General features: G+C 41.8%; 1 protein-coding gene across 3 annotated transcripts in view; it reads left to right on the plus strand.

Moving 5' to 3' along the window:
* Positions 1-13,107, plus strand: part of prex2 (phosphatidylinositol-3,4,5-trisphosphate-dependent Rac exchange factor 2) — a gene marked incomplete at its 5' end in the record, with an annotated part of 81,175 nt that overhangs the window by 11,004 nt on the left and 57,064 nt on the right. For all 3 annotated transcript variants that reach the window (XM_079234165.1, XM_079234166.1, XM_079234167.1), the window contains 7 exons: positions 2,657-2,728; positions 3,709-3,831; positions 5,323-5,427; positions 7,500-7,601; positions 8,527-8,688; positions 11,225-11,358; positions 12,234-12,337. In XM_079234165.1, the coding sequence (XP_079090291.1) occupies positions 2,657-2,728; positions 3,709-3,831; positions 5,323-5,427; positions 7,500-7,601; positions 8,527-8,688; positions 11,225-11,358; positions 12,234-12,337 (802 nt within the window). The remainder of the gene's footprint in view (positions 1-2,656; positions 2,729-3,708; positions 3,832-5,322; positions 5,428-7,499; positions 7,602-8,526; positions 8,689-11,224; positions 11,359-12,233; positions 12,338-13,107) is intronic.

Genomic DNA, 13,107 nt, shown 5'->3' on the forward strand with positions numbered 1-13,107 from the left:
AGACAAATCCCGGACGTTCCCCACTGACACTGAGAGACGATACATGCATTTATGTAGTGCAGCTCTGTCAGGTACTATACAAACCTGGAAATGGGCTTATATTCACAGTCACCCTGGGTACTGTTACTGTGTCCATAAATCCAATCAGTCAGTCAGCTTCCCATTCTCTGTCTGCCGAGCTTTTCCAGGATCAGTCTCTTAACGACTTCAACAAGGCAGTCTTGGCTGTCTCCTCGGAAGAGACATGTTAGTTTCCACAAATAAAAGCCAGTCTGAACTGTCCACAATTCTAGAAATAACAGTGTTTCAAATTAATTGTTCAGACTTTTTTTGTGGCCGAGTCCTGTGTGGTGTTCTCGTCTTGCAAACTGCATGAAAGATGTTCTCAATTTCTGTGCAGCAACGAACAAACACTCTTATCTTCTGGATGATAAGGCAATGTATTATCTCCATCCAATCAGATTTAGAGTTCCTGCACTCCATAATGACGTCTTTCTTGTGTTGTTTACTTCTGATAAGCATCTGCAGTGTGGCTCCTTATGTTTTGCTGCAGAGCCCCCCCACAGCTGTAGAAATGCTGTATAATTAGTGCTTTGCAGATCTAGTGATTATCTCCTGTTGAATAGAATCTTCATTATTACAACTGAAGTGATAGTCTCCCTAATGAGCCCATGTTTGATGTCACGCACCAACGATAGGAAGCTGGTTTTGATGCAAATCAGCACTACTTCTGCTCAGCTAAGGTCCTGTACTGTAAGCACCGTCATGCCTGTCGAAGTCTGCTCCGTGTTTGTACATATTAGACTTGCAAATCAGATGCTAATGCTTGTGAGTGGCAGAGTTGCGAGGCAAGGCAGCTACGGAATGGTAATCAGCGTAGAGTTGGCCGGCAACAAAGAGGCTGATTATTTGAGCTCCTTTTTTTTTTCTTTTTTTTTCTTCAAACACAAGCCCGGATTCAAACACTTATCCAGTTACTTTTCAAGTGTTGCTTGATGTCAATACAATGCGATTAAGATGATTTCTGTAATTTCTTCATGTCAATTATTTTTCCGAACAGAACGTTAGCTATGTAATTAGCTAGAAATGGAGATTCTACCGCTGATTTAGCACAGCCACCTCTCGATCTGTCCCAACCACTCACTTAGATCTTGGAGTTAAGGAATAACTCTTGGCTTGTCTGCTCATTAAAGTAAGCAGTTTACATGCTTTGTGGTTGTAATATGTGAGCTCGCTCAGGTCAGGCCGCCTGCTGTGTGGCTGCACTGGACGACAGATGGCATAAAGGGACGCCTGTGGTCAGGGCCAGCTAGACAGATGTAACTTCTTACTGCACTCACAGTGACTGTATGCATCCCACTGCCGTTCAGCTTGGTTGTGTGTTCATGGAGCTGCTGATGGTTTGTGTCACGCTGTACCATGAAATGAAGCTTTGTGGCGCTGAAGTGTTTTTCTGTGTCAGAATATGTTGTGTTGTTGCACCGTCTCTGTGCCTATTATGCTGTCTGTCACGTTGCCGTGGCTTTGTGAGAGGATTGGTGGGATCACTGAAAAGCCATTGATTAAGTCAGAATTTGGGTTTTGACAGCACTGCTGCATTCTCTTTGAGCTCTGGTTTTCCTAAATGTTGTTGAACACAGTTTGTTTTCTTTAATTGGGTTCATTTATCTTCTGTGATAAACAAAGTTATTAGTGTGACATGAGAAATGAAAACAAAGTGTCAGTAAAATAAAACCCAAATCACACAAGGTATTTTAAGATGTTGTGCCAAGGACGTTTCTCTGCTGCTGCTCGACTTGCTCTCGTTCAAATTGGAAAGAAATATGAGCATGAGGGACGTTCTTGTTGTTGCTCGACATCCAGTTTGATTTGACTAAAATTCAGAACGATTGAATGCAATTTCTTTGTATTTCACGAAAGATTTTTAAGCCTTGCTTTGGATTTCATCATAGCTTTTCCCCAAAGTAAAGTGCATTACAAGCATCGATCAAAATCAAAGTGTGGTGCAGCCATTTCTTTTTCCCCAGATCTTTCCACTGAAGATGGATTCCTCTCTGACAAACTGTATTCCAAGCATTGCACACATACGATAGAGATTCTTGTCTAGTACTTGTTGATGGATGTCTTCTTTTCTAAAAGCCCTCCCTCAGGCGGGGTTCAGAAAATGACTAATTCCTCCTTAGTCACATTTTAAGAATACATTGGAGGCACACCTTAATGTGCCATTCTCAGAAAGTGCCCTGAAGCATTAAATGGGTTGTTGAGGGCTTGTGTGGTGATGCAGCCTGGGAGCCAGCATCCTCAGGGACCGAAGGAAGAAAGAGCACTTCCCATCCATCTCAATTCACACACTGTTTGGCCTCTCAGACTCCCATTGCCAGCCACTTAACATCGCCTTTGAAATACCATGCGCTGCAATTATTACGTTTTTTTTCTTCTTTTTCTCCGAGTGCAATGATTGTGTTTCGTGTGTATCAGGTGTTCATTGTGATGTTGACCAATTTGCTGTGGTAGCCCAAGTGTTGCAGCTGTACACAAAGCATCAAATCTCGTCTTCTATGTGTCTCGTTAAAGGTAAAAAAGATCAGACGCCAAAACATAATTGAATCCATTTCAAAAGTGTTAACCGTTTCTTTTCTTTCCTGCTCTGCTTCAGGTGTTTCTACATCGTCTCAACCAGTATGCAGCCACCAAAATTGACAAGAACATCACAGAGGAGACTGTTAAGGTGAGGGTCAATCTGTAAGGGTGTGAGACGGCATAATTAAGATTTACTTTTACACTGCGCGCACACACCCTTTTTTTTTGACAGAAACCTGATCCGAGAAAAGTCTTGAAATTACATTGGAACCTGAATAAAGTGACTCCCTTGTTTGGAGTGCTCTTTCAAACTAAATTAGCCATGTTCTGAATGGAGCAAGAAGTAGTGGGCGATCCAGGAAGCAGCTGTAAATATAATCTATTATAAGCGATTCCAGCTGGAGGATAATAAGGGATGCTCTCTCCGGTGGGAGTGACTGTTTCAGTGAGCTTGCTTACTCTTGAAGGTAAAATAGACATTCAGTGGATATTTACTGCACGTCCCATGTTTTGGAATATGTCCATCCCTGCTATTTTTTGTTTGGGAACATGCTGTACCGAGAGGGATTTGGATAATGGGTCAGTGTAGTCACCGAGCAGCTGAATGACATTCAGTCCTCTTGGAGCAAAGTTGCATTCATGAAATTCACTTACAAGATTTCTTTGCTGTCCTTCGCGCCACTGAAGATTAGTTTTTCCTCACCCGTAAAAGGCTTCTCTGGTTTCCATGCCTTGATTTTATTTCACTAGCTTCTTCCTCCATCCAGAGCCAGCATTGTTTTGTCCTTTAACATCACCATAAAAAGGTCATAAAAGGGGCAGAAGTCAACACCACTTGAAGGCAACGTTTCCATCGTTAAAAAAAAGTGCTCCTTTAACAAAAAAATATATCTAATAATAATAATGTTTGAACCCCCATATGAAAGACCTCTAAAGCCAAAATGCCCATTTCAAAGAAACCTCACTCTTTTTTGTGTGGCCTCAGAAATGTGCCCAGTGCCACATGGCCACAAAAAAAGAAATGCACTCCAAAGTATTGATTCGGGCAATGTTAGGAACACCGCTGGAGGAAAAAACAGCTGGCAAATATGCTAAGAACAGACACTGTATGTCCTTTTCCTCTTTCAGGTTTTATTCTCCAACATCGAGGAGATCCTGGCCGTTCACAAGGACTTTGTCTCCATGGTGGAAGAGCTGCTGCAGCCTGACCCTCATGCTCACCATGAAATCGGGCACTGCTTCTTGCACTTTGTAAGTAACACATGCGACCGCCATTACTCAATTAATGCAAATTGATAGTTATCTTGCCACCTTTTTTTATTATAATTTGACCATCTTGCCCAAGCTCCTATAGTTCAAGCTTTCTTTGTAGTTATCTTTTGTTCATCTACATAATTTATCTCCTGCTTTACTATCAGAGCTCAAATGCAGTTTTGCCTTGGAGTACTGTTGCAAATGATAAGACATACCACATGTTGTGGATTCATCTTTCTGGATTACCCATGATGAGAGATTGCACATATGAGATATGCTTGATACGGTTCTGATATACTGCTCCTCCCTGCTATATATCACATTTGTTTGATGCTGAGCCGGGAGGCAAACTGGCATATAATAGGTTTCAAAGTCTAATAAATCTCACCATCCTTCTGTTGGGCTGAAGGCGACTCCACTGCCAGTCGGGCACTGATAAAACAGGTGAAAGGGAGAGAGAGGGAGAGAGGGAGATGACCTCATTGAGAAAATGGGATATAATTCACAGCATAACTGAAAACTCATGACCATAAATCAGTCATGAGTGGCCATGTGAGTCCATTGAGATTAGACTTGGACAATTTCTTTCTGTTATCATGACGTTCTTTTTCCCTCAATGTATTTCTCAGTAGTGATATGTTGATGTTCGAAAAGTTCCAGGAAAGAATTACACAATGTAACTTTACTACAGAAACACAAATAGGTAAGTAAGCCAGCTGGATAGTGGGCTGCAAAAATCAAAATCCCTCAGGCCTGCAAATTGGTTCTCGCGGATTTAAGACTCCACTTCTGCCTTTAGAACTACGGTTAAAGCAGTTCCCAGGGACCAAAAATACAATATTTTGGAGGTTTGTAAACTGACCTATTAGAAAACAAGAAGAGCATACTCTACAGATAATGCAACATATGTGTATTTGCAAGTTGTTGTTGTTGTTGTTAAGAGAGCTCTGTTTCTTTTTATCATATCTTCTGAGGCAAAACCTCATGGCTGAAGACTGTGTACTATTTTTGCAGCTCTGTAGTGACTTTGTAGTGAGTGATTTAAAGGCTGTGCGGTCTGGGCCCACTGCTGCCTTTCAAAGACAATGGAGTATGAATGTCATGAGAACTGCTGTGGTGGAAAGTTGTCAGTAATATGGCTGCAAGGCAGATGGATACTATTGGAACGCACACACACACACAAACACACATGCACACACACACACACACACACACGCGATATACATTATTTATTTCATGACGGAGACGAGAGTATGGTGAAGAATTCTTACCTACAATGAATCCTAGTATTCACACGTCTGCTCTGCGGTTTGTTTTTGCCTTGTTTTCTCTTCTGTATTGCCCACTCTGGTCTAAATTATTTCTCGACGCCCTCTACTCTTGTTTCCCATTTTTTGTCTTGACTTTGAACCTTTTTCTCTTTCTTTCTTCCTGTCTGCAATTTGTTCCTTTTACTCATGCGTCCTTGTCGTTCTCTATCTCTTGCAGAGGAGTCGTTTCCAGATTTATGATGAATACTGTGGGAATCATGAGAAGGCTCAGCGGCTGCTGCTGGAGCTCAATAAGATCAGGAGCGTTCGGACATGTATACTGGTGAGTAGGGTCTAACAAGATGCACATACATGCAACCAACTCATGCACAAGTCAGAGTTACTGTTTTCAATTCATGCTAACACACATTATAGTTATTAACTGGCAGTTTATTAGTTACAATAGTCACTCTTTGTGATGGACTGCAGTTTGTTTCTTTGTTCCTCCATTGGAGGTTAACAGCTATTTTTTGTAGCTTACTATATACATATATATATATATATATATATATATATATATATATATATATATATATATATATATATAGCTTACTTCTATAGCTATATAGTTAAACATCCATATGACGTGTTAAATATTTAGGGTAGTTCCAAAAATATAGTGGATTTCTTGGCGTCAATATTGAAGTCCAAGAGGGGTCATGCGTGAACAAACCTGCACTTGAGAACTGCTCACATATGAAAACACACAGCCTCACTCTGTTAGGCATACAAACACACAGTCACCCACACATTGTTGACAGTGTTAAACCCTGTACTTAATGTTCCAGTGTGTCTGACAGCTGATGTGACTCTGCCCCTTGTGGGGGCGGACTCCCTTTCTCCCGACACTGAGAGAATTTCACTTCCACAGGGGAGCATCATGTTGCTAGAACAAAAGATGACTACATCCCCCCTGCCGGTCGCAAACTGTGTGTGTGTTTGAGGTCAAAATATTTGCTATTTTCCCTTTTTCAATTGCCTTTCACAGCTCTTCACTTGATGCTGTTTAATCTTTTGTACCCGTGTTCATACGTTTGACTTTGTATGTGTAATGCTAGTCTTTCTCCTTACTCCGTTACCTCAGAGCGGCACACTCTTGTATCACAACACGCCTTGTGTTTTAAGACGAGCATTAATATAGATCACTTTGTAACACAACCAGAAGAACCACAGTATGACCACCGACTTTGGTGTATTGATTGGCCTGTTCATTGGAGAAGCATATGACCTTTTGTTACAACTATCATTGATGGAGTAAGAAAACTAAACACACCATCAAAGAGGCTGCAAGACCTCTGTTCTGATTTACTGTTCATGCGTGCCTTTAATCTAGGAAACCAGAGGAGGTAAAGATGTGAATTGACTTTAAATTTAATGGCGCCTTTATAGCCTTAACCTTTTGGTGACCTAACCTTCCATATGGGCTATATGGGTCTCGTGTTACCTTCCAACCTACAATTAGCTATGGCCTAATATACCTCAGGTCACCTCCTCAGCCTTGCAATGACGAGGGTGAGGATATCTGCTAACCTCCACTAAACTTTTGGTCAACTGGCTGCCATGAAGCCTGGCTTATTGTTTACGCTGTAATCCGGCACCTCGTTGATATTTCAGGTGAGAGGGAGGTGAGAGTGAATAGAAGCAGTTGACCTTATAACCTGTATCGTACCACATGAAGGTAAGGGTCCCTTTGATTGACTGAAAGCCAAGATTATCTCTTAGCTTATGGTAAATCGAAATTTCGGGATGGCGATGTTGGTCTGTGGGTCGGTCCACCACTTATTTTCAGATATATTTTAACAACTATTGGTTGGATTGGCATGAATTTTTGTACAGACGTTCATAGTCCCTGAGGATGAAGCCTACAGACTTGCGAAACTGAAATTATGGTTGCCATTTTTAGTCACTTTATATTTTGAGACTATACGACAGCTTAATGATGAAAATAATAATAATTGAAGAATAGAAGCTTGAGTCTACTGAGACAGCTGATTTCTTACATACAACTGAAGAGACACAAATATTTACCTGTGTGCTGTCCATATTTTTTACAAGTTAAAAAGTGGTTAACACTGATGGCAACCAAAGGCCAATAATTCGTTGCTAACTCCTCAAAATGTTTGCCAATGACAACCTGGCAACCCTTACCGTCGAGCAATACTGCTGATGCTGCTGATGAACCCATTTCATATTTTTTCCCAAAGACCTTTATTCTTTCACTCTGTTAAATTATTACATTTCATTCCCTACAATTTCTAAAATCAAGAAGAAAAGTGGGTGTTCTTTCCAATGAGCATTACAGCCTCACAGAGCTGCTGGCTTCAGCCTTGTTAAAGCTCCTCTCCTCTCCTGCAGAACTGCATGTTGCTGGGAGGCAGGAAAAACACGGAGGTCCCGCTGGAGGGTTACCTGGTAGCTCCTATACAGAGGATCTGCAAGTACCCATTGCTGCTCCGAGTGAGTATGGTCTTGTGCACGATAACCATGTATTATAGAGGTACCACACCCTCTGTAGTGCACCTTCTACTCCTCGTTTCACTCACCACCACCTAGTCATTAGTTAGGGTTGTCTAGTCCTATTCACATCAACTGCTCCCTCGCTAATGAAACACCGGTCTCATATTCTGACACGTCTGCTCTTTGTTTTAGTTCCCCAGCACAGCCACATCGTAGAAATAACACAAGACCTATCATCACCTTCCTAAGCCAGCTGTGCATTCGGACACTTTGACTGGGCTCATTCATACCGGCACTCTCAGTTGTTAGTTCTGAAATATTCCATTTCCCAACGTGAAACGTGTGCGAAATTAAATACACTTTCAAAGTCTCGTTTGAGTCTGTGATCTGAGCTGTCCCATCTCATTCGTCTTGTTATGATCTATTAATTCACCCATGCGTTCTCTAAACAGCCACCAGCGCGGGCACAGAGATGTAGTAGTAATAATAATAAGGGGGTAATCTGATGCTCTGCCATTTGAAGTCTCCCAGCTGCCAGAGGCTCCCGCTCTGAAATGACAAAGATAGCCAGCACTGGCTGCAGATTTATCCAGAACAGTGTACGTCTTCCATGTAGTCACTGACATATTGAAAGACAGTGTTTAGACTATAGACTCAGAGATTGCTTTTGCTAGACCGTGGCATACAGTAGCAGGGTTTTAACCACTTAACTCAGGAACCACTGGAAGGTAAGCACTTGTGGAGTGTGAACTTATTTGAACATATTTTTCTATCATTGTTTGCATGTGTAAATATGTTTTAAGAGTTGTATTTGCCACACATTTGATTTTAAAGTAGTTTAGTTGCAATAATGGGAATGTGTGTGTCTCTATTGTCACGTAACTAGTTTTTCATATGAGACTTTGTGTGGCATTTGCATCTGCAGGAGCTGCTGAAAAGGACCCCTAAGAAGCACAACGACTACGTCCTGGTGCAGGAGTCTCTGCAGGTGATGAAGGCTGTGTGCTCCAGCATCAACGAGGCCAAGAGACAGATGGAGAAGTTGGAGATTTTGGAGGAATGGCAGTCCCATATCGAGGGCTGGGAGGTGGGTCTCAAATGAACTGTATACACTGTGTTGAATGATTTAATCTCACCCAGTAAATTCTATTTAAATGGCTGCATTGACTGTCCTGCTATGCAGTCAGACTTGGCTTGTAGGTTATTCATTTTTTGAAACAGAGCTGAGCTTTCCCCCTGTCAAAGCTCAAAGTCATGACATATTTAAAGCCACTTAGTCCGATGCCAGCAATGCATTCCAAGTGCCGTGACTTTCGTCAGCCTATGAAGCTTTCTTGTTCTCTCTGGGAACAATGACTTGTTTTTACAATGGTCAAATTCTTTCCTCCTGGATGAGCCTGTGATTAAAGCCGTCACGCTTAAGGGTCACCGATTCAATCATCATCAGGTAGACCGAACTTCTTGGTCTGGAGGGTTGCCTTTTAGATTAGTTTTCTGCCTGCGTTCTTCGATGCCTTTAATAAGGGGCCAGTTGGCCTCGTGGTGGTTGGAAAGAGAAATCAGTGGTCAGGTTTCTATGAATGTGTTGTTTTAGTATTAGCAGGGCATTTAGAAATGTAGTATTTAGTATGTTGTTTTTGCTTCATACTAAAATATACTGCAGCAACAAAAATAGTTGGCTAATGTTTATGACAAAAAAAGTCCTAGTCCTGTATACATACAAAATCACACACGAAAAGTCTTAAGAACATTGTGATCCGAGTGAGTCTTACTGTTGGGTGCGGTGACATATCTTGCACTCGACATGGTCCTGGCTGTAGCTACTCTGCGGTTTCCCCTCAGCACTTTTTTATTAATTGTAAACATTAGCTCACTCTGGAGCAGGATCCTCTGACTGCTGCACGCCAGGCTAAATGACATGGAACTAAGAAGAGAGGCGAGCTGTATAAAGAAAAGTGGGAAAAGGAGAGCTGGCGTAGGGATGGTTGCATCTTGCATTTCTCTGTGGGTGTCTGAGGAATGATGGAGGGATGAGGAGTGTTTGTGGGAGATGCTGTTTTTCCGTTCCTGCTGCTACGCCCGGGCTGATTGCTTGTTAGCGCTGACCTGCTCCACAGCTGGCTGCCCTGGGGCACCCTGGCAGGTTCACCTCGCGTGGGAGAGACAGGGCGATGGCCCGCAGTGGTCACCATGGTGACGACTGCCAGCATTTGTCAGGGCGGTGATTACCAGTTGGTTTGTGTTGCAAGTGTCTGTGTTTTGTCACTGTGCCATAGAAATATGTTAATTTTAGAGCAGTGGGTAGTTGTGTTTGACTTTCTCGTTTGAGTTTGAGTTTAATTAGAGTTCTTAAAACTTACTTTAATTACCAATTGACAAATACCACTTTAGAGTTTAATATACATTTGTCCACCACACTTTTCCCTTGTTTACTGGAATATTCTGCTTTGTCCGTCCTAATTTTTTATCCATTTCTGCAGTTGTTATGTCTGGCTGTTGTCTGGCTATAAAAATAGAGGGTTGAAATTTAGATGAAACAGATGACTGAGGGTTTAAAGTGTTGCTCAAGTTTCTGAGTACTCCCTCTGTGGAGCTTTGGCTGTAACAAGATTAGTGTTGAGTGATAGAAAAATGCTGCAGAGAAATAGAAAAATCTAAAGAAGGCTGCAACAAAAAAAGTAAATGGGCAGAGGGTTCTCTGAAAAACGCTCGAAACACAAATGGGAAGTGTTAGTACTTCTATTTGGGAAATGCGGCGTATAGTCTGGACTACTGTGATGTTGCAATTGGCCCCTTCAAGTGACCAGGACAAGTTTCCATGTTTGGTGTTCACACATTCACTGGCTGCAAATTAGTTTAACATCTGGTTATGAACTGAGGAGTTAAAAGGCTGCTGAAAGAGTGGGAGACCAAAAAAAAAAAAGTGTGGAGGAAGGAATGAAAGAGAATAGACAGAGGAATCAATGGGAGAGGAAGAGAGTGAGGGTTGATTGGCACAAGGGAAGGGAGGAGGAGGATGAAAAGGGCGAGGAGCGAAAGAAGGAAAAAGCGGGATAAGTTTTGGCCCACTAATGTCTCCAGCAGGAGGAAATGCTTAGCACATTTTCCGGCTCTGTGCGCCAGGGAGTTATTTTTAGCTCTGAAGGGCCGATCAAACGTGGTACATAAATTCCCAGAGCAGGCAAGGTAAGGGGAAAGACAGCACACTTTATCACTTGCAGCAGGAACCCCAACCAATGTGGTGGCCAGGCGCGACAATGCAACACATGGTTTGAGTGGACGGGATGTTATTCTATAGAAGCTATTAACGGCTGTGCATTTTAAAGTCCCACAGCAATCGGCTCCGAGGAAGCACGGAGTGTTTTTACAGACCCCTGAGAGAGGGAACAGGAAAGGCTGGGCTTTGTAATCCCTCCTCCTGTTCAGTCACTATGTGTGAACATTGAATGGTATAGAATTAATTTGTAGAAACTTTCTCTTTCAGATAAAAAAAAATCACATTCAAATGATTTGCTAGTTTGAATACCTTGTTTCCTGCATTCCTGTGTGTCAATCTATGTCCAAGCATCTGTTTCACTCTCTTTTTTTCCCGTTTGACCTTTTGCTCACATGTCTGTTTGCAGGGCTCCAATATCACAGATACATGCACGGAGATGCTCATGCACGGTATCCTCTTGAAGATTTCTGCTGGAAACATACAAGAGAGGATTTTCTTCCTGTTTGACAAGCTTCTGGTCTACTGCAAGAAGAAAAACAGGTGTCTTGACCCTCTGTTATTTATTACACTACTGGCAAAATCCACAAATCAGAAGATACATTTCAATTCTTATTACAGTGTGTATTTTTTGAAGAGACCGAATACAAATATTGTTTATGCTAATTAAAATGTCCCCTCCATCTGTGTACTCCTACATAACATTGTAACTTTATGAATAAGTCCTTGTGCAAGTTCCTTTACTTTGCTAAAGAAAAGAGAGCATTGCACTGTGAGAAGCATTTCACTTTTTTGTGAGGGAGTTGAAAGAAGTCATGCAGTAGAGGAGACCCGTGACAGAAGGATTTGGGATTTATTTTTTTAACTTGGGGAAATGGCGACATGTGATTAGTCTAGGTGGGAATACCAACCACCAACTGTGGACTCCTTTTTCTGGTAGATTTATCTTTTAGGTAGTTTGTAAGGAAGTATACTAAATGATATGGCATTTATTATGATCCGTTGAGTTGAGTCAGGAAACTCTTGCTGATTGCTGACCATTGTTGTGCTTCTGCAGGCAAGCTACACATGCAGTTGCTAACAATAATGCTACATCCATTGTATGTGCTTTTTGGCACGAACCAAGTTGCCATCTGTTTAGATTTTTCTTTTTACTGCATGTGCTGTATAAAGTGTAATGCATGCAGGGAGTGCATTAAACAGATCCATTAATTTACTAAATAAAGAAAAATAAAGTAAAAAGTGTTTTGCCCTGACCTTTACTAATCTAAATTAGATGCATTGTCCTCTCTTATGTGGTTAGTACACGTAGACAAACATCAGATGATTATAGTTAGCCTCTTGAATGAACTGTGAGTGATACTAATTACTCAGTAAGCAATAACATGACATGATTTGTTTGCTTCTCTCCATCCCAGGCGTTTAAAAAACAGCAAGACGGCCACAGAGGGTCCGCGCTACCTGTTCAGAGGGAGAATCAACACGGAGGTGATGGAGGTGGAAAATGTGGATGATGGCACGGGTGAGTGGTCCTGTGAAAAAATACATTTATTTTGGACAAAATTATATTTTCTCTTTCTGGCTTTCGAACGCTCATTTTTTATTTCAGCATTGCTGCGGTTTAAAGATATGCCATAATAACCCCCACAGGAACCTTTACAACATGTGATTTTATACTTGGTTTACCGATGGAAAAACAAGATTTACCTATAAACATTATTTTCTATAGTTACATGTTCTTGGGACTGTGCTGCTGCTGGTACTTGGTGAACTTGAGCCCTTGTGTCTCTTGGCCTCACATAGCCACTGATTATCATTTATATTTGTAGATGCCATAATTTTCTCTCGAACAGACCTAGATGGGCCATACTATTGGGTGCTTTTGGTGAGAGGTGGATGGGTTTGGGTCCGGAGAGGGAGGATAAACACGTGAGGCAGGCAGCGGTGCAGTAACTCCTGGGTGTTCTGCACCACAGGCGGGAGATCTCAATCTGAAATCTGGGTCGACAGGAGTATTTTAACTTGGATTCCTACAAAATGAAAGCGCCCTGACTTTTTCCCAGGCACACACTTGCTGCCAAAGGTTGAAATACGCCCTTGAGGCATACCATAAAAAGGACACCACAGTGTAGATGCTTTTAGATTGATTGTAATTGATGATTGTAATGGTTTGCTTTCTGTTACACCCGTGGAGGGAGAAAATCAGAGGTCAGGCAGTGAAGCATTTGAAATGTTTCCGAAAAGAGGGAAATAATGTCAGCGATTCAATTTACGGTTAAGAGTTCATGTCCA

This window comes from Taurulus bubalis (genome assembly GCF_910589615.1).
Source record: "Taurulus bubalis genome assembly, chromosome: 18".
Classification (NCBI taxonomy): domain Eukaryota; kingdom Metazoa; phylum Chordata; class Actinopteri; order Perciformes; family Cottidae; genus Taurulus; species Taurulus bubalis.